Raw genomic sequence first — 21,365 nt, forward strand, 5'->3', positions numbered from 1 at the left:
AGTGCGTCCGGCTGTCGCCATTGCTACGCATGAAAACGAAGGATGCGAACCAAAATTACAATCAGCTACACCCGTTTGTAACTATATATATCTAAAACAATTCATATAATTCTCACGTGTGCGATACTTCTTTCAATGCTGAACACGGCGCAACACTTCTGTAACATCCAAATTCCGAAATTTTCAATTGTGGATGTTATCATCCTCTACTTTCTTCATGCATCATAAAATTTCTGTCTAGGCAGAGTTGATTATTTTGGATTGTTGGAAATTTCTGGGATTATCAGAGCTGAAATGAAATTAATAAAAGCCATAATCCATTCCTCCAATTTTAGGAAATAGAGAAAGAATTTAAAATTCTGAAGCACACATAAAAAAACTTACCTGAATGTCAGGTTCTTAACTAGTGGGATCCACTAAACATTCATATCCACATTTCATGCCTGATCGAATGAAAATAATTAACCCGGGTCTTCAAGGTACCATACTAGCAAGAATCATTGAATCAATTATTCTAACATATGCTACTTGGATTTAAAAAATATTGAACAATTCTATCACATATACTGATATACAGATAACAGTTGCATTTTACAGACCATATGTTCAGACATATCGAAAGTAATATAATACACTGTTTAGGGAGAAGCAACTCAGTTTTTTTATCATGCTATTTATGCAGCTGGTGGCTTCAGCTTTCTCATGTCCTCATCTTCGTTCCCTGCCTTCATGGCTTCATTTTCTATGGCAGGTGTAAATATACAGATAACAGTTGGATTTCACAACTCAGTTTTGGATTTCACGAAATTCAACTTGAATTAACACCATCTGGAAGTTAAATTTGAGTCTTACTTGCTCTTTTGGTTTTTTGGTATTTTATTTGAATTCATAATGTCAAAATATGCAACCTGAAATTTTCTTGGAATTTCAAGAACTCATTTGCATTACGTTTTGCATTTTATGGAGTTTCAGCTTTTACTTACAAGGATTAGTCATTTTCCTTCTATTGGGCCGAATCTCCATCTCCCCCTCTCCCCAGGCCGTAGCCCACCTCTGCTTCTCCCTGTCTTTTCTTTTCCCTGGGCCGCAGCTTCCTTGGTCCATCATCTGGCCAGGCCCCCAGCCCGCCACACCTCCCTGCCCCATTCTTCTTGCAATGGGGATTCGGGCAGTTGCTTCTCTAACGCAGGCCGCCTCTTCTCTTGCAATGGCCGTAGAAGCAGAGAGTTGATTATTTTGGTTTATTGGGCATTTCTAGGATTATTAGAGCTGAAATGAAATTAATAAAAACCATAATACATTCCTCCAATTTTGGGAAATAGAGAAAGAATTTAAAATTCTGAAGCACACAAAAAACTTACCTGAGTGTCAGGATCCTAACTAGGGGGTTGCACTAGACATTCAGACCCACATTTCATGCCTTAATGAAAATAATTAACTCGGGTCTTCAAGGTACTCATCCTTCGTTTCATGCTAGCAAGAATCATTGAATCAATTATTCTAACAGATGCTACTTGAATTTCACATATGTTGCATAATTCTATCACATATACTGATATACAGATAACAGTTGCATTTTACAGACCATATGTTCAGATATATCGGAAGTAATATAATACACCATGCAGTTTAGGGAGAAGCAACTCAGTTTTTTGTTATCATGCTATTTATGCAGGTGGCCGGTGGCTTCAGCTTCCTCATGTCCTCATCTTCGTTCCCTGCCTTCATTGGCTTCATCTTCTATGGGTAAGTGTTATAGACTGGTTTTTGGAGCTTTCGAAAAAAAATTAAGTTTATCAAAACTTCATTGAAAATTTCCGTAAAAAAATCAACTTGAACTAACACCAACTGGAAGTTAAATTTGAGTCCTACTTGCTCTTTCAGTTTGTTGGTATTTTATTTGGATTCAGAATATCAAAATATGCAACCTGAAATTTTCTTGGAATTTCAAGAACTCGTTTGCATTTCATTTTCGATTTTATGGAGTTTCAGATTTTACTTACCCCGTACTTTTTTTTTGAGCGAAAACAGATTTTACTTGCAAGTCATTTTCCTTCTGTTGGGCCGAAGCTCCATCTTCCCCTCCCCCCAGGCCGTAGCCCACCTATGCTTCCCCCTGTCTTTTCTTTTCCCTGGGCCGCCAGCTTCCTTGGTCCATCATCTGGCCAGGCCGTCCCAGCCCGCCGCACACCTGCTCACCTCCCTGCCCCATTCTTCTTTCACCAGTGCCTTCTGTAATGCAGCCACCTCTTCTCTTGCAATGGCCGGCAGACTTCCCTCCCCTTTTTCCACACCCTGCCCTGCCCCTGGCGCCCCTCCTCTCACCCACTGCAGCCGCCGCTGCGAACGAGAGCCCCAAAGGACGAGCCCTCACGCCGGAGCATCGCCATCGCCTTCGCTCCACGAACCGACTCAGACGATCCGTTTCTCCATTGGCCGACCACAACACTCCAATTTCAGGATCCACTCTGACTCCGGCCGCCACCTTCGTCGGACGATCTCGCCGCCATAGGTGAGTCTCCACCAAATCCTTCTATCTTTGGCATGTCCGTCTATCCAATTGTTCAAGTTGGCCGCATGTTTCCAAATACATGCCAATCCCGACCGACATTGCCATGCCATTTCCATCATGTTTCATGTTTTTGTAAAGTGCATTCTTGTCACTCATATTCAAATACATGCCAATCCAGACCGACATTGCCATGCCATTTCCATCATGTTTCATGTTTTTTGCAAAGTGCATTTGTGTCACTCATATTCGTAGAACAGAAGTTGGATCGTCGAGTCAATCACCGGAGCGACAACACCCTCAATGTCTTCCCCTCTACAACCGTCATAGTCCATGATCTCCATCTTTCATCTATAATCTTAGCCCGACCATAACATAGAAAAAGTTCAATTTTCACCATAGAAACCCTATGGTAGAATCAGATTCCAAAGCCGATGGGTACAACTTAAACTAGATCTAGAGCGATGCAAATTCTGTTCAAATTCAAATCGTGTTATCTTGTTTTGTATAGCTCATATACATGCATAAGAGTGTATGTCAAGTTTGTAGAATTTCTCACATGTCTAGCCATTTATTTGATTTGTAAATTAGCATTCATTGCTTGTCTCATTTATTTATTCATAGCTATGTTATTTGCTTTGAGTTATCATTGTGATACTTCTTGCGATGGTCCAGCTGTGAGGACGGTGGTATCTTCTATATCTAAGTAGGAGAACCCCACTACTTAATTTCTCTCAATATACAAACATGCCGCATCATCACATCATTAATTTGTTTACACATATTTAGTAGGAGACTCATATTTTTTACACATGCATGCATGCTATCCCCACTAAGTGAAAAATCTATCAAATAATTTCATTATAACTCTCGATCCAAAAGGGGAACGAATTCTTGCCCTCACAGCGCGCCACCTCAGCAAGTGCCCATCTATTTTGCGTTTTCTCAACAGTGCGTTTTTTGGGTGGCGCTGTCAGCGGCCTTGTATACTTTCAATTTTGAATACTCTTTTGTTGCTAGTCAATTTCACTCGTGTGTGTTAACTAAAATTTCCGTAACAACGTGCGGGGCATCATCTAATTGGTATGGTAACTTCGAAAGACATGGATAAACAAACAAACAACAACAACAACAACAAATTAATATTTATTATAGATATAGGTGATACAAAAGTATAGTACTACGAAACTCGCCATTCCTTCAAGTTCACCGCTAATGCACATCAGCAAATTAAGCGTCAAACTAGAAAGTCATCTCTAATGCTTCTTACATTAGCTTGTCAGAGCTTATGTAAAATGGGAGATGAGGAACATGCCTCATCAGTAGCATAGGCCCAAGGTGGGCTATCTATAGTTATATAACTCCACAGATATGCTGTAACTCTGGGGCAGTTCTGAAGTAAGAACAAACCCAAAATGTATCATTGCAATCATATATAGTGGGATATCATTCCTTACTCATTGCTACAACGATTAAGTAAAATCTTAGAACATGCACCGCAGATTGACCAAACCATTTCTATTTATCTTTGCCCTAGACAAAAACACACTTACACAACCTAGCTTCGAACTTTCACCATTAGACACCATGTGCTTAGTTTCCTACAAATTGGAACATCAACAATTTCCATGTTTGTGTTGTCGACCCAGGTACACCCCACACGAGTACATGATACTTGCCGACTTTCTTATTTTCATCTGCAACTTTTATCTCGAGAAAGTAGTTGTTGCCAGTTCCTGCAGGTTGCATGCTCACATAAAGAACATCAACAAGTGTGTATTCCTTCTTGTTTACCAACTTGAATATTAACACCGCGAAGCGGGCAATTTGCCAATATAAGGTATCACGGAAGTTATGAACTTCCACCCATCCATTAGTCCCAGTAGGGGGGCCGGGTGGTGGCATTGGCTGGCTAGGAGGTTGATATGTTGGAGTTGTTGCTAGTGGAGTAGGTGGTGGCGGTGACGTTGGCGGCGGTTGTTCATTACCTTGATCAGTGGGAGGTGTGGCGGGGGCCCTAAATGGTGGTGGTGACGGCGATGAGGGCGGTGGTTGTCCACTGCCTTGATCAGCCGGAGGTGTGGCGGGAGGGCTAAATGGTGGTGGTGACTGCGACGATGGCGGTGGTTGTCCATTACCTTGATCAGTCGGAGGTGTGGCGGGGGGGCTAAATGATGGTGGTGACGGCGATGATGGCGGTGGTTGTCCATTACCTTGATCAGACGGAGGTGTGGCGGGGGGGCTAAATGGTGGTGGTGACGGTGACGATGGCGGTGGTTGTCCATTACCTTGATCAGTCGGAGGTGTGGCAGGGGGGCTAAATGGTGGTGGTGACGGTGACGATGGCGGTGGTTGTCCATTACCTTCATTAATCGGAGGTGTGGCAGATGGCGGTGGTTGTCCATTACCTTGATCGGTGGGAGGTGTGGCAGGGGGGCTAAATGGTGGTGGTGACGGCGGCGATGGCGGTGGTTGTCCATTACCTTGATTAGTGGGAGGTGTGGCGGGGGGGCTAAATGGTGGTGGTGACGGCGGCGATGGTGGCGGTTGTCCATTACCTTGATCAGACGGAGGTGTGGCGGGGGGGCTAAATGGTGGTGGTGACGGCGGCGATGGCGGTGGTTGTCCATTACCTTGATCAGCCGGAGGTGTGGCGGGGGGGCTAAATGGTGGTGGTGACGGCGACGATGGCGGTGGTTGCCCATTACCTTGATCAGTCGGAGGTGTGGCGGGGGGGCTAAATGGTGGTGGTGACGGCAACGATGGCGGTGGTTGCCCATTACCTTGATCAGTCGGAGGTGTGGCAGGGGGGCTAAATGGTGGTGGTTGTCCATTACCTTGATTAATCGGAGGTGTGGCAGATGGCGGTGGTTGTCCATTACCTTGATCAGTCGGAGGTGTGGCGGGGGGGCTAAATGGTGGCGATGACGATGGCGGTGGTTGTCCATTATGTTGATCAGTCGGAGGTGTGGTGGTGGGGCTAAATGGTGGTGGTGACGGTGACGATGGCGGTGGTTGTTCATAACCTTGATCAATCGGAGGTGTGGCCGGGGGGCTAAATGGTGGTGGTGACGTTGACGATGGCGGTGGTTGTCCATTACCTTGGTCGGTGGGAGGCGTGGCAGGGGGGCTAAATGGTGGTGGTAACGGTGGCGATGGTGGTGTTTGTCCATTACCTTGATCAGTCGGAGGCGTGGCGTGGGGGCTAAATGGTGGTGGTGGTGGTGGTGCTGATTGGGCAAGGAGACTAGATGTCGGAGGCGGTGGTTGGTTAACTTGGTAGGTTGGAGGTGTTGCCGGTGGACTAGACCAAAGTGGTGAGGGGCCAGATGATGATGGTGGCGGTGGAGGGGGCTGATCATTATCTTGGTACGTAGGTGTAGCGAGGGGACTAGAAGGAGGTGGTGGGGAATTGTATGGAGCGATTTCTGACGGACTTGACAATGCTGGTGGGGTATTAGGAAGACTAGAGGATGGTGGCAGTGGTTGAGGACTAAATGAGGGTGGAGGTGGTGGGGGCTGGTCATTACCTCTGTATGGTGGAGGTGTAGCAGGGGGACTAGGTGGTGGTGAGAAAGTAGATGGGGCGAATGTTGGTGGGCTACTGTATTGTGGTGGAGGTGGATTGCCATTAGATTGGTACGTTGGAGGTGTAGCAAGGGGATTAGAATTAGGAGGTGTCATAGAGGGACTAGATGGAGCGATAGTCGGTGGACTCAATGACGGTGGTGGGGGAGGGGGTTCGTTAGCTTGGTACAAGGGAGATGGTGGAGGGGGGCTCGATGGTGTTGTGGGAGAGGGATCATCACCATCGCACTCTTTTCTGTGTGGAAGCCATCCATTATTGCCAGGTTCACCTTTTTCATGGGGATTTGGACCACGTCCAGGCTTAGGACAATGGGGATTCTTCACTGGCCCTACACCATTAGGTTTATGCACATTGCTATTATCATGTCCGGCTGACGAGCCCCTATCATAGGCTCGAGATATGGGGAAAGAAATGATAAGGATAACAAGAGGAAGAACTGCAACGAGCAGCAATCTCATTGTAGGATCACCACCCTAATCGCAGATATCAGGGGGGCTTGTGCAGACTGGGCGAGCAAAGCTACCTATTTATAGTGGTGGTAACCTTGGCAGAGCAAAACAATGGTTACTGGTTGCTGGATCGGAGTCACGTGTAAACCCAAGCTGTGTAATTAATGTGCTCATTTCGTTGACATATTTAGCTGCTCTCTGGCTTTGCCTAGATCAGAGGGACATGCATACAATTGATAATTACTAACACACTGCCCATCAAAAAAGATAACTACTGACACTGTGACACACGAGTTGACTTGGGAGAAGAAAACCTTGGATGATCTAGGCAGGCGCGCGCAGATTCGAAACGCGGGCAGACAAATGCCAGTTACCCCAGTTGATCAGCAGCACTGCACACGATCTCGAGTTGACTTGAGAAACAATTATCTGAGATCTGAGCCACGGATGGAAGATCTAGTCGTGGGTACTTACGTGTGTATCAGAGATCGATGAAGGCCGGCCGGCCGGCCGGCCGGTCAAGTCGCCTCTCCATGTGAGGCGAGCGTCGTCGCTTGAGCTGCCAGCGGGTTTCCGGCTTTCTGCAGGTAGAGGAACTAGAATCCAGTCGACCTGACGGTGCCACCTGTGATAGCTAGATTTGCATACGGCAGTTAATTTTGCCTCGACCAAGGAGCCTCCATGACCTGGAAACTAAATACCCGTGTCAGTATCACAACCTAAACAAATCTTGCTGATTCAGATGTGCACAACTCGTGAGATTCCAATGAAGATCGAAACACAACTCTTGCACACACAGGAGGGAAGGCCATACCTTTTCTTTGCAGGGAGGGAAGACCATAACTGGTCATGGCCTCACGGGACAAATTGCTTGATCCTCTCTTCTGCATAAGATGTGACAAATAATTAAGAAAACTGTTTTTCCTTTTCAGGGTCTTCCTGATAGCCGTTGATATTTCAAGCAGTCCAAATTGTTGGAAATATGCCCTAGAGACAATAATATTGTTATTATCATATTTCCTTGTTCTTGATAAATGTTTATTATCCATGCTATAATTGTATTGACAGAAAACTAAATACATGTGTGGATTAATAAACAAATACTGTGTCCCTAATACACCTCTACTAGATTAGCTCGTTGATTAAAAGATGGTTAAGGTTTCCTAACCATAGACATGTGTTGTCATTTATTAACGAAGTCAGATCATTGCGAGAATGATGTGATGGACAGATCCAAACATAAGCATAGTTTTTTATCGTGTCACTTAAGTTTTAATTGCTATAGTTACATGATGTCAAGTATCATTTCCTTGGACCATGAGATCATGCCACTCCCTTATACCGGAAGAATACTTCATGGACATCAACCGTCATCTCGTAACTGGATGATCATAAAGGTGTTCTTCAGGTATCTCGGAATGTGCTTGTTGGATTGTATGGATCAAAACTGGAATTTGTCACTCCATGTGACAGAGAGATATCTCTAGGCTCTTTCAGTAATATAACATCCTAATGAGATTGCAAGCATGTGACTAATGTGTTTAGTCATAGGATATTATATTGCGGTACGAGTAAAGAGAACTTGTCGGTAACGGGATTGAACTAGGTATGATGATACCGACGATCAAATCTCAGGCAAGTAATATATCGCGGGACAAAGAGAATTAAATACCGGATTAATTGAATCCTTGACATCGTGGTTCAACCGATGAGATCTTCGTGGAATATGTGGGAACCATTATGGACATTCAGGTCCCGCTATTGGTTATTGATCGGAGAGGTGTCTCGGTCATGTCCACATGTTCTCGAACCCGTAGGGTCTAACACTTAATGTCGCTAGAGTTCGATGAGATAACAGATGGTGATATCAAATATTGATTCGGAGTCTCGGATGGGAACCAGGACATCACGAGGAGCTTCGGAATGGTCCGGAGATGAAGAATTATATATGGGAGAGTTGTTTCAGGGTTTTGGAAAAATTCGGGATATTTTCCGGTATTGACCGAGAATATTCTAGAAGGTTTCGGATGTCCTCAGAAGGTTCTGAAAATGTTCTGGAATATTCGTGAGAATTTAATTGGGCTTCTATATAAATTAATTGGAGCAATCTAATTAATTATCCCCTAATGGGCCTAGGAGAGAGGAAACGTGGGGGGACTCCACCGTACAGTGGAGACCGTACGTGGGGAGGTCGGTGGGAAGGGAGGGAGTCCTCCCGGGACTCTTTTTCCTTCCCCTGACCGGCCCTAGCCTCTTCTTGGAGGAGGGGCAAACCCTGAGTACCACCCTATATAAACTAGTGGAGTGCCCGTGTGTTGCTACGGATTGACAAAAGAGTTTCCATTTGGAACATTCCACCATCTTGCTACCCCGAAGCTACAACCGGAAGTTGCTCCTCGTCTGGTGCTCTCTATGACCAGGACACGAGCAGCATGCTGCCTAGTGCAGAGGGTGCCCGTATGCGTATGCCTGGGGCCACCGCGGCCAACCACCTCGCCGACCCTCTCATTCTTGCCCGTTGGATTCACCATGTATGCATGTGCGACTCATCATGTATGCCTGAGCCTACCCTTCGAAGGAATCCTCCTCAAGTGCAAAGATTCGTCACTGCCGCATTCTTTTCTTTGAGTCCGACCGACCGCTATTACTGCGCCGATCTCCTCCAGCTGGATCTCTCTCCCTTGAGCCCCTCTCCTCCTCCTCCCTCGCGCGCAGCGAAGCCCTTCCCGCGGAGCTCTCCACCATAGCCACCACCACGCCGTCGTGCTGCTAGAATCTCATCGACGTCTTCCCTCGCTTGCTGGATCAAGAAGGAGGAGACGACGTGAAGCTGAACGTGTGAATAACAAGGAGGTGCCATCGGTTCTGCACTGAGACTGATCTCATCGAAAGTTCCACTACGCCAACAATGATCACGTGATCGTAACACTCTGTGGTCTACGAGGGTATGATGCTCATAATCCCTCTTGTTATCTAGTAGATATGATCTGGGTGTCTTCCGCATTTCTCGTAGAAAATTTTTTGTTTTCCATGCAACGAACCCATCACAAATGAAAGAGAAAGGAGAGAACATTCATCAGGCACAACAAGTAAAACTAATCACCACAGTTCTCACTTCTCAGGGTGCAAAAATCATTTTTTAAGTACAACAAATATAACTAACCAGTACATACACATCACAAAACCCATACAATTAGAGATTCAGTATCAGAAAACCACAAATGGCTTTTTTTTCACGTGTCCACAACTATTGGGCTAATTGGTAACACAAAAACCATTTTTCGAGATTAGGATATTTGACAGGCAATCTAATCGCTCAGGCCCACCGGTCAGAGCCATATGGCAAAAAAAAACCGTGATCGATGGGCCCGAGTGGCAAGGACTAAGTTCGATATATTGTGCTATGGGTCAGAGTTGGATCATAGTCACATTTTGTCTGCCACATGGCTCTGACCGGCGGTCCCAAGCAGTTAAATTTCCTATCAAATGCCCCTAATCAATAATTTGGGTTCTGTGTTACAATTAGCAAAATAGTTGTGGACATGTAAAAAGAAATCCAAAAATTATAGTTTTCTGATATTTGTGATATTTACTCAAAGCTAATCAAAAAAGCTTTTCTGCTTCTGCTGAGTTACCTGTTGGCAGTAACTTATCAGTTACCACAACAAAATAGAACTGAGAGGCACTAGCAATATGTTATCATAGTCCTCTAACGAACTAAAATAAACAAACAATCTTGTGTGCGAAAATGAATAAGTGGGAAAAAAAATATCATCTATACAGTTGTGTATCGATGCTATTCACATTAGGATACCATTATCCTATACAGAACTTGGTACTCCCCCGACACCTCAATCCTTAAGTACAGGTTAAAAGCATTGCAGTAATGAGAACAATAGCATACTAAGATTAACAATCTCACTAAAACACATCAACCACCTCACACAAAGATCTAACAAAATTCAAATCTGACCATCCAGTCACATATTACACTGTTCGCTATCATCAGTTTTAACACGTCGATCTATCATGTTGTATGTGGTTATTAACGACTTAAAGTCACCAACATTATTATCTTCTTCCAATACAGTTATCAGTTAATGGCTAAATATATATATTCACTTAAATCATTGACAAAAGATCTGTCGTATAAAAGACCTTCTCTACAATATTTGTTTTTCCCGAAAAGGAGGGTATCCCCTGGACTCTGCATACCTTCTCTACAATATGAGCACACAAAATTGGTTGAAGAGAATAGGGATTTAGCAACACCAAAAAAATTATACTAGCCATATTTGGGACGAGATTAACCTAAGCATGATTTATGACATAGATCTGATTTAGAAAGTATGACCAAAATCCATTCCAATAACTATTCTCAGGTAAAAATTGGATCACTAAATTGGTTTTTAGATGAGCTAATCACAGGGCCGGAATATATGTCAGCCATAGCCTGACTTAGGTTTCACCCAGAGACCTCAGGACATCATAGCGTGGAAATGGAAGAAGCACCTTGATGACGCATCCAAGAAGGAATTTACGACACCTAACAGCACTGTCATCATCCATAGACTAATGTCCGTGCAAATTTTCACCTAGAGCATACGTCCTGAACACCTGCTGCTCTGCAGCACAAGGCCGTACACTCGCCGCCCTTACTGGATCCGGCTGGGCATCGGATGTCGCCAAGTTGACACCGGATTTGGCCCATAAGACGGTAACCCATGCTGTCAGCCCGCTCGCCACCACAATGAGACACTCCATCAGCACTTAAGGCTTGCTGCGCAGCCGGATCTTGGCCGGACAAGCCAGCCACACAACAGATCTTGGCAGGAACGGCCCAGCACGTGCTCTAGGAGCTGCCACGCCTAACCACTAGCAATATGTGCTCCAACAAGTTTATTACTCTCATGAGATCAGCAATTGTTCAGGTATGGGCCAGCAGTACAAATCTTCTATTCTCTGATTGCGAAAAACAAAGTTGTTCAGGTATCCTCGGGCTCACACGGTCTTGTTAATTGTTATCGAGGATCTCTAGGGATCTAGTATGCCGGAAATAACTGTACGATACATCTCCATATAGAAAATAGAGCCTGCATTTACCAGAATATACTTTACTAAATACTCCGATAGGCGATATGCATGATGGACGAAATTGAAATAGAGATAACCTTTCCCAATGTAACAGGTGCATTTATATTCGTATCAAAACCCGGCAGCCGGCACGCTTGCGGATGAGTGTTTGTGTGACAGAAATGAAGAAGAAAGGCAGGACCTATGATCTTTGTGACATTCGAAGGTTGGGCAATCCATCGAACAGTTGGTGGGCGGAAAATCAAGGGAAAGGGAAATGAAGGGACGAGACCTGCGTGAGTAGAAGCCAGGCGTCGTGGGCATTGTTGTCACCAGAGACCATACACTCGTATCTTCGCGATAATGCCAACTGCGTCCTGACTGGACAGTAGAAACGGATTATTCAACAGAAATGGGAGGTCGGGGAAGGGAGAAAACTCAGAAACAGAGCCGGCTGGGAAGTGTGCAGAGGAGAGGGAGCCGCTCGATGCTACTCGCCGCGGCTGCGTGGGATGGAGGAGGACGAATGGGAGCTCGGCGGGGTGGTTAGCGCTGACCACCGTCGCCGGCGAGGAGGAATAGGGAGGAGGGATGGCTGGATGTGTCGGGATCGTGAACTGCCGAGAATGGGAGTGAATAGAGGACCTAACTTTTGGCCGTTGGGTGAGGAAATTCGAAATTAGATAATCCAAAAAGATTATGAAAGTAGATACAAGAAATTCGAATGGTCTTGCGCTTGCTCCAGCCCAGCAAGACCAAACCCTACCTCCAAATGGTCCGCCGCAGTGGCGTAGCTACCAGGTAGCCGGGTGGTCCATGATTTTCCAACCCTTCATACTATAACATAGATAAAACAGATACAAAACATCAAAATAAATACACTTTTATGAATATTTTCACTGTTGGACCACGCTGGAAATTTTAGCTGGCCACGCCACTGGTCTGCCGCCGCTGCCGTCCCTCCTCCCCGATGGACGACGAGGACCTGCTGCGGGAGATCCTCCTCCGCCTGCCCCCACAGCCGTCGTCCGTTCCGTGCGCTGCTGCCGTCTTCAGGCGCTGGCGCCGCGTCGTCCTCGACACCATCTTCCACGCTGTTTCCGTGACCGTCATTAGAAAACCCCGCCGCTCGGTTTCATCCTCCAAAGTCTTGGACTAGACCTACCCAACACGTCCACGTTGCGCCCTTCTCCGGGCCATGGGGATGTGAGGTGAGTTTGGAGTTCCTCGGTTGCCACCACGGCCTCGCCCTCTTTCTCGATCGGTCGCGATGCTTCTGTGGCCCTGTGGGACCCCATCACTGGCTTTTGCCAAAACACACCGTCGGAATGTGTCTTTGCTCAGTACCATTACAAGTTTGTGGACATTTGCTAGAACACGCTGCGTCAACTAAATTGAGAATTTGACATTTTTACTTGGGCGATGACCATCTTAAATCCGATTTTGAACAATTTTTTCCTTTGTACGATATTTAACATCTATTAGGATTCGTTGTTGGTTGAGGTGGACATTTGTCCCCTGTGTTGCTGCAATCCGAAGGAGACGAAAGCGCTTCGAACAAAAAGTTTGAAAAATTCTAGACACATTGCTAAAGGGTAGGATGATAATTCATGGTGAAAAAAAGTCAAACTTTCAGTTTTGGATCATACAATGTATTCTGGCTAATATCCACAAAATTGTAATGGTATTCGGCAAAGACACGTTCTAACGGTGTGGTTCGGCAAAAGATCACAAAATGACGGTGTCCTCCAGCCACGGCAAAAGGTCACAAAATGACGGTGTCCTCCAGCCAATTTTTCCTTTAACTCGTGTGTATAACATCATTGGTAATAAAAGGGAGACCATAAACATTTGATATTTCAAGCATGTGATAAACAGCAGGTCACCATTCATGTTCAGGTTCAAAGATCTAATGTGTGCCATGAAAAAACATGGTCCATAACCAGATTACAAAAGAGCACACACCAACACGCAAGTAATCCACGAACAAACATAGTTCATAACCAGATTCCAGAAGAAAACACACAGAAGCAGGTCATGAACAAACATGCATGGTCCAGATTCTAGCCCGGCCCCAAGCCAATGCAGGAGGCTTCTCTTAGTTGCTGGCTGCACAACTTCAGGAATTATTATTGGTGCAACGAGTAGTGGTTTTTGGCTCTTTTTGGCTGGAGGCTTCTTTGCCCCTGCAAGACTTCAGGAATTATTTCTGTCTAGCCGCTTTTGCCCCTACTAACAGGGATACTCTTCCCATTGCCCCGAAGGATTCATGTATCCTACACAAGAAATAAAAAGAAATTCAATTTATATAGCATTCTAAGAAAAAGGAGAACCAAATAATCTACTCCACCATCATAAGAAGGCCAAAATATATACCTCCACAATAATTTACGTTAGTTCTCAACATAGAAGACCAATAAAACAAAAATCAACCATATAACAGTAAAATCAAAATTTAGAGGGCAATAATTCAAACTTGACTCTCTAGTATTCTAGACATGTGTTTTTCATGTGCAGTGTGCGATGGTGCTTAGAAAATGAGTCAAAATTAATATACAGAAAATAAAGGCGATCTAACCTCTAGAGTAGATACTTTAGAAGCCTCATCTCTGGAGGTGACATGATTTTGAGGCTTTCCTTGGTAGTTGCATAAATACGATACAAGTAAACAAACATTCTATAAGAGTTTTAGCTTGTAATATTACAAATGCTCCTTAGTGAGAACCACATCAACATTAATAAACAGATAATACTAAGGCTCTTACAATTGATGTTAGTGTGAGGTATAGCAATTCTTTATGCAGGTCTACTAACATCAATGATCCTGACAGCACGTGCAATGCTTTTATACAGCATGCCTAATGTATGAGATCAATCAAGTTAGGTAGTCTAATTCGTATCTTTCTTCAAGTGCTACGTGGCTGCATTTAAATTTGCAGAATGATAATAGCATGACAGCTTAAAGCTCGGGTGAACAGGCGGGCAAGAATATATGTACTTATGTAGCAATAAATCAGGATCTAAACATCGACAGCTTATAAAAAAAATTCAATTTTCACTCAGAAAAACCTTGTTCTTGACGCAGCCCAATCTTTATTAATGAGGAGAACTAAACATGAGTCGAGTTCTTTAGCCTTTTAATTGTTTTTCCACAGGCATGTATCTGGGGCAAAATCACCAACATAAAAAACTGAGCAATCACCTAAAGAATGTGAAACCGACCTTTGTCGAGCCACTCTAAGAAAGATGTAAACTAAGTCTAGCACAGAGCATCCATTTCAGGTGTATAAACTATTGATAAAGGTTTTCTTGTCCCATGCAACCAGGTTTACAATTTAGAGAAATGAGCAAGACAGTGATGATTAAAAAAATGAACCGAAATTTCAATATACCATAATGGAGGACCCTACATTAGTAATGGATAACTTCAGAGATATGCACCTATTGACCTCAGCTAATCAGTTTCTAAGTGTCAGACGCCAAACTGAAGCAAGCAATGGAACTATAAAGTTTTAGCAGTATAGCAGATAAGGGAAGGTGGAAGGAAGAAAAAAAGAGCGGAGAGAGCAGTGTAAGGAGGAGCAGGAGGTGAAAATTCACTGGATTATCAGAGAAATTCGCAATGTCACCCAGACAGAGGAGGGGTGATTCAGAATGCTTTCCCCAGATCCACGTCTGTCTTCTGCATTTTGTTGCTCTCCTTCAAACAACAATAACCTGAAGAGCATATTGTGGGAAATGAAGATAGTGATTTACTAAAACTATCAAAGTTGTGTCTCCATCGAGTATCAGAAATATAGCCAGACACCAAAGGAGAAAAGGAAAATGATAGTTATGCAAACCTGGCTGTGGATATACTTAAACTTTGTTAATGAGGATCTAAACATCGACAGCTTATAAAAAAGTTCAATTTTCACTCAGAAAAACCTTGTTCTTCATAGTTTTAGAGTCTCTTGACGCAGCCCAATCTTTATTAATGAGGAGAACTAAACATGAGTTGAGTTCTTTAGCCTTTTAATTGTTTTTCCACAGGCATGTATCTGACATTTCATTCAGTGCTCAAGTACTTTCAGTGAAGACCATTTGATGTGTATTACATGTAAAGCAAACTAACTTTGTTCGTGTGATTGTAAGATCCTAAAGGAATCAAATTATATGATTGCCATACAACAGGATAGAGAGCCATATCTCAAATGTCTTATTACCTCAACATGCATCGCTTTTCCGATCTTCCAAAATTCAATGCACAGTTGCACACCAATTCCAGAGCTAGCAAGGATCATCCATGAAGTATCATTGTCAAGCAGGTAAAGAAAAATAACCAGCTGACATGAAGTTCAGAACCACAAATTTTGCCGATAGACCTTCCATGGACTTGTTCTTATTCCAAAACTGGATATCTGAACATTGTGACACCATCATCGTTACATGCCGATTTATTATTGGATTATATACTTGCGTTTATGGTATAAAGAAACAGTGCAATGTACATTCTTGAAAGCCAAAAAAATCAAACAGGGAATGGAACAACGAAAAAATCAAGGTCGATCCCAGAAGATATGGATTTCCTTCAAGTAAAAATCTCTGCAATTTTAGGAAGCGCACGCAAGGTCAACCCATAATCAAGGGAACAAAGTAGAGCATGGCATACCAAAAAAGATCTTTGTCTCGTTCTTCGCTGATGCTTCTCGGCGGTGTGTTCTGCTGTCGCTGTCGGCTCAGCGTCGTGGACGAATTCGTTTGTCAGGTTGGTTAGTTTTGCTGATCTGTGGTTCTATTGTCGCTCCTACTGCTGTCTGTGTTAATCGTGGCTGTTTTATTGGCCAGCCTTCTGTTTCGACTGCTTGGTGCGTAGCTTATCTGAGGGTTGCTTGTTGACAGGAGCTGCTGCAAGCGCCTGACTTGTTCGGCGTTCATAGTAAATTGGTTTCCGTAGAAAAAAAAACTGAGATCGAAGTCGGCGAAGTACTGATGCCCATATGGACCTGTGTAGACATGAAGATATATGCATGGATGTGAGAGTACCATGGTTTTTGAGTCGGCGATTAGTCGGCGACTAGTCCCCAAGTCTGTGCAGCAGGCGAGACTTGCGCCGGCGGCTCGACTTGCAGGGCGAGTCGCGCGACTAGGGGACTCGCCGGAGACTAGCTCCGACTAGTCGGCGACTGCAAGCCACGAGCCACCCGACTTGCCCACTGAAAGCCCCACATGCCAGGAAAATTTCGGGCTGTATATAGGTCTCCCGGGAGAGAGAATCGGGCGGGATTCACCAAGGAAGAGGAGGGAAAGGGAGGGAACGGGTGGGGAAGCGGCAGGAAAGGGCGGGGAAGACCTGGCGGATGGCGCTGCCACCGCCGCCGCCCCGGGATGTGGCCTCGACGATGCTGCTTCCTCCGCAGGGTGCCTCTGCTGCCTGGATGCGCTCACTCCTCCCGTCCTCTCCAGAAATCTGCGCCCTGAGACCTGCCGCCTGACTCCTCCACCTCTGCCACCCCAATTTGATTTCTACTCTGTTTTGATTTCTGAAATCTGCTCCAGTGCTCTATCCTCTGTTCAATTTTGCATACAATTTCTATCTCTGTGTCCAAGTCCAGTGCTGCTCTGCTCTCCTATGTCTCTCTTTCCCTTCAACTGATGCTGCTAAACCTATTTTGGATGCACTAAATGATTTATAAATGTTTCTACTAGTCAAGTCGACTTGGGTCGACTAGTCCAGCCTAGTCACAGACTAGTCTACCTAGTCCCCAAGTCTGTGAGAGGGCGACTCGACTCGGCGACTTGAAAACCATGGAGAGTACTACAAAGGAAGTTGCAAGATTGATTGGTGTTGTATATTGGAAATTGGTAAGCGTGTAGGGAGAGAGGTTAAATGCCTATGTAGGTTCAATCGAACATGTTTGCATGGTAGTCTTTTCAGGCGATCAATTGTACTGTTGCATATATGGAGCAATGATAGTTTTGTATGGAGTTGTATACCAGATGTTATCTAAACACACAGAATAAAAAACATTTGGAAATAGCACACTCAGTGCACCTAAACAGTTGTAGCAGGTGAAGTCGGCAGAAGAAATTGTCCGTGAAGTTTTGGATACTTTGATTACAACTATTTGTTAGGGGTTGATAAAAGTTTGGTTTACATCATATAGCATGCACTTTAGAGCTGACCATGTACCTTGTATTCTTGTTCAAAAATGATGTGCCTTTACATGAGGTGAGGTAGAAAAGAAAGCGATGCAGCAATTAATTTCATGCAGCTTTAGGATGACTGGTATGGTGGTACCCACATGGTCCTGTCATGAGATGCGCATAAAAGGATAAACATGTGACTTCTATAGTGTTCTGTCCATGGAACAGAAAAGTAAGAGTATGAAAGGTTCATGCAAGTTTTCACAACTAAAACTTTCATGCTCTTACTTTTGAACTAAGTCTAGTTCAAACATAATTCAAAATAAGTGTCTCATCTGCGACACTTATTTTGGATCGGAGGTAGTAGTTATCTGCACATAACTGAATAGTAGATATTGGGAAAATACAATTGACTCATTATCCCGGACGGAGGGAGTAGATATTAATATGCATAAGTACTGAGCTACATTCGGAACACCAAAATTAATAGTATATTGTAGATAATCAATACTTTTAGCAGCTCTATACTGAAGCTGAGATCCAGAGGATTTTTTTCGGAATTGCAGCACTTATCCACATAGGTCTTGACACTAATCTACAGAATGTGAAGGCATAATATTTGTACCAACATGCTGGGCTATAACACAACATTAAATATAATTGTTGAAAACAAACACCTAAGACCTAGGAACAAACTGAGAGGTCCACCTTACAGCAATTCTGAACTAAGAAGAACTCATGAAAAACACTTACTACATGATGCTTCCTACAAATAAAAACACCTATAATGGTTTCCTAGAAGATATCACAAAAAAAAACCAGTAATATGAAGAAGATAAACCTAGAGCATCTCAGCTCTGCTAAAAGTGAGGCAAAAAGAATTATTAATCCAGTGCTTACAGGTCCTCAAGTTGCTTGAGCTTGCAGATGGGAGAAGGGGATACCTCCATACAGCAAGTTGAAAGACAAATCCCTGTATGGCAAGAAGATGCATGGCTCAATTACAAAACCGAAAGATCCATCTACAGCCAAAATTTTGATTTGTAACCATGTCCTGGTTCTGACTCGAAATTGCTGAAAACATGACAAACAAATATCTGCTGATCAGAAATCCTAGTCCAGCGGCACTGTTTTGGTGGTATCTTCATAACAAATTAATCAGAGTTGAGCAATCGATACACCGTTGGAAAGCTACAGAAAAACTCAAACAACTTTTATGTAAGTGTTATCTCAAAATTTGTCTAATGCATTTTTTTCGAAGTTATGTCTAAGATCCACAATGCAACTACCTAATATCATGCCGGCACTAATTTTGAGTTTCTGATTGCTTTTAGAACATCTAGAGACTAAATAGAAAGTTACCTTCAGGAGAAGAGAACTAATTTGGGACAAATTCCACGAATTTGGAGAGACTCTTCTTCGGATGATGATTTATCTTCTTTCTTCTTTCCTCCAACTACTCTCTACTCAAACAGATCAACTTCGATGTCTTGTTTCCCGATTGGACCAGCAGCATCACGCAAACAAGTAGTAGTAGATCAGAGCCCCTTGCGTGTGCTGCTAATCTCGAAGTCCATATCGAAGAACACCCCCACGGGTGACTTCCGGACAGCAGCAAGTAGCGAAGGCAGCTGCAGGGGCACCGGCAATAGCGAGCAACAGCAGGCGCACCGGCAGCAGCGTTGGCGGCGCAGGAAAACCTAGGAAGCGGCGGCAGCAGAGGGTTTGGGAAAACAGAAAATCTTGGACGTTAGAGCAGTAGGGCACGTACGGTGGACGCCGACGAGTGGAGGCAGGCAGTCGGCGCCGAGGGCGTGGAGCTCAGGGCGGAGCGGCGAGCCAGCGAGTGGATCCCGTGGGAGAGGAGGCGGGCGACGAGGAGTGCGTGCAGGGAGAGCCGGAGCGGCGCGCGACGGAGCCCGGGACCCGTGGGAGAGGAGGCGGGCGACGAGGAGCGCGTGCAGGGGGAGCCGGAGCGGCGCGCGACGGAGCCCGGGGACTCGGCGAGTCGGCGATGGCATCGACGGTAATTTCTATTTAGTCCCACCCCGGAAATGGTGGGCAGAAATCACCAACATAAATACGTCGACCCACACCCAAATATCCAGCAGCGGCCAAAAAAAAAAAGCTCCGGGCCATAAGGTTGACTAAGATTTCTCTAATAAAGTTTGTTTACTTCTTCCGTGATGCAGGTCCAGCCGACGGAGAAGAAGAGGCGGTGTGTGGGGCTTTTCACGACAAGGCGGGTCTCCGGCAGACGAGCGATGGGACGCAAACAAGAAGAAACTCGGAGATGACGGGGAAGGCTAAGAAGCTGAAAGTAGAAGATAATGGTGACGGTAAGATTAAGAAGCTGAAGATTGACGAGTTGGCTTTCGCAGGGCCCACGTTCCTTGGGTCACCCGAGCCCCGTGAGCTCCCGCTGCCTTACATGGCTGCTCCTTCCGGCTCACGGCTGTGTCTGTTAGCTCGTGATTAACGTATTAGTACGTGCCCGCGGACCGGTTTTGAGCCTTTCCATACATATCTTTATCTGTCCTTTTTAAGTTTACCCGGGTATAAACTTTTTTCATACCCGTCACCTGTCAAGGTAGACGGATATCCGCGGGTAAAAATACATTTAATAAAATTTGATCAACAAAAACATGTTCATTAAAAACGGCATCATATTTCTCAAAATCACAACAATTTTATCAACAATACGAATCATCCGTCCAACAAACGATGTCCCAACTTTGACTAAATTTGAATGCATCTATACACGAAGTCATGTAATACATCTAGATTTTGACAAACTTGAGATATCTTTTGTTGGACGGAAGGAGTATATTAACACATTATAAATAACAACAACACATAAAAAGATAATACTATATCATTTAAAACTGTAAATGGCAACACATCGCACACGTATGAGTTTATTATACGGGTAATCGGGTAAAAGGGTATGGATTATACATTCCCATACCCATACCCGCTCTACCCGATGGGTACGAAGTATTTCCCATTTGCGTACCCGCGGGTTAAAATTCTGTCACAAACCCGTACCCTAATGGGGATTTACCCGCCGGGTATGTGGGTAATGGGTACCCATTGCCATCCCTACCTAGGGGTTAGGTTCGTAGGTGGTTGAGTCTATATAATTCTTATTAAGTAACAAAGTTATGATTCCTCCAATTCATAATACTCCTTCCGTCCAACAAAAGATGTCTTAAGTTTGTTAAAATATGAATGTATCTAGACATGACTTAGTGCATAGATGCATTCAAATTTAGTCAAAGTTAAGACATTCTTTGTTAGACGGAGGGAGTAAGTGTCTTGGAAAAATCCATAATAAGTGTTTTGGATCATGTACAAAGTTTCCAAGACACTATTACGGATTGGAGAGGGTATTACCTTTTGGCTAATAAAAAACACGACCGGAAAAACATATATTTTTTTCGAGTGCTCTTTTTCGGGCTCTCGGAAAGACTCCCACGAAAAACTTGGCCGGAGGCACTAAGGCAAAAGGGCACGGTGGACCCATGGAGCTAGGGCCCATGGAGTCGAGAAAGAAAAGCACTTGCCAAAATCATAACACCAATTAAAGAAAAGCCCATGCCAGAGGTGCATGTTGGAC

General features: G+C 44.4%; 1 protein-coding gene, 1 long non-coding RNA gene and 1 other non-coding gene across 14 annotated transcripts; all 3 read right to left on the reverse strand.

Annotated features, from left to right (window-relative positions):
• Positions 1 to 1,548: 1,548 nt before the first annotated feature.
• LOC104583992 (basic proline-rich protein) lies at positions 1,549 to 12,443 on the reverse strand. Of its 6 annotated transcripts, none has more exons than XM_024460469.1 (4): positions 11,913 to 12,377; positions 7,362 to 7,431; positions 7,022 to 7,233; positions 1,549 to 1,773 (listed from the first exon to the last, which is right to left on the reverse strand). In XM_024460469.1, the coding sequence occupies exons 1-4, from the start codon at positions 11,961 to 11,963 to the stop codon at positions 1,741 to 1,743; spliced, it is 366 nt and encodes a 121-aa protein (XP_024316237.1). In that variant the 5' UTR covers positions 11,964 to 12,377; the 3' UTR covers positions 1,549 to 1,740. The 6 variants fall into 6 exon arrangements, with proteins under 6 accessions (XP_024316237.1, XP_024316235.1, XP_024316234.1 ...); XM_024460467.1 differs by lacking the exon at positions 1,549 to 1,773 and adding an exon at positions 12,387 to 12,443 and having other exon boundaries at positions 3,640 to 7,233; positions 11,913 to 12,001; XM_024460466.1 differs by lacking the exon at positions 1,549 to 1,773 and adding an exon at positions 3,640 to 6,939.
• Positions 9,831 to 10,044, reverse strand: MIR5178 (microRNA MIR5178). Its single transcript, NR_126924.1, has one exon. It is a non-coding gene; the product is annotated as a microRNA MIR5178 (primary transcript).
• Positions 12,444 to 13,443: 1,000 nt separating the features above from the next.
• LOC104583496 lies at positions 13,444 to 20,080 on the reverse strand. Of its 7 annotated transcripts, none has more exons than XR_002964856.1 (4): positions 19,109 to 20,078; positions 18,647 to 18,719; positions 15,826 to 17,910; positions 13,444 to 15,337 (listed from the first exon to the last, which is right to left on the reverse strand). It is a non-coding gene; the product is annotated as an uncharacterized LOC104583496 (long non-coding RNA). The 7 variants fall into 7 exon arrangements; XR_002964853.1 differs by having other exon boundaries at positions 15,826 to 16,020; positions 16,272 to 18,719; XR_002964854.1 differs by having other exon boundaries at positions 15,826 to 18,719; positions 19,109 to 19,377; positions 19,518 to 20,075.
• Between the last annotated feature and the right edge of the window lie 1,285 nt (positions 20,081 to 21,365).

This window comes from Brachypodium distachyon, chromosome 3, assembly GCF_000005505.3.
Source record: "Brachypodium distachyon strain Bd21 chromosome 3, Brachypodium_distachyon_v3.0, whole genome shotgun sequence".
NCBI lineage: Eukaryota > Viridiplantae > Streptophyta > Magnoliopsida > Poales > Poaceae > Brachypodium > Brachypodium distachyon.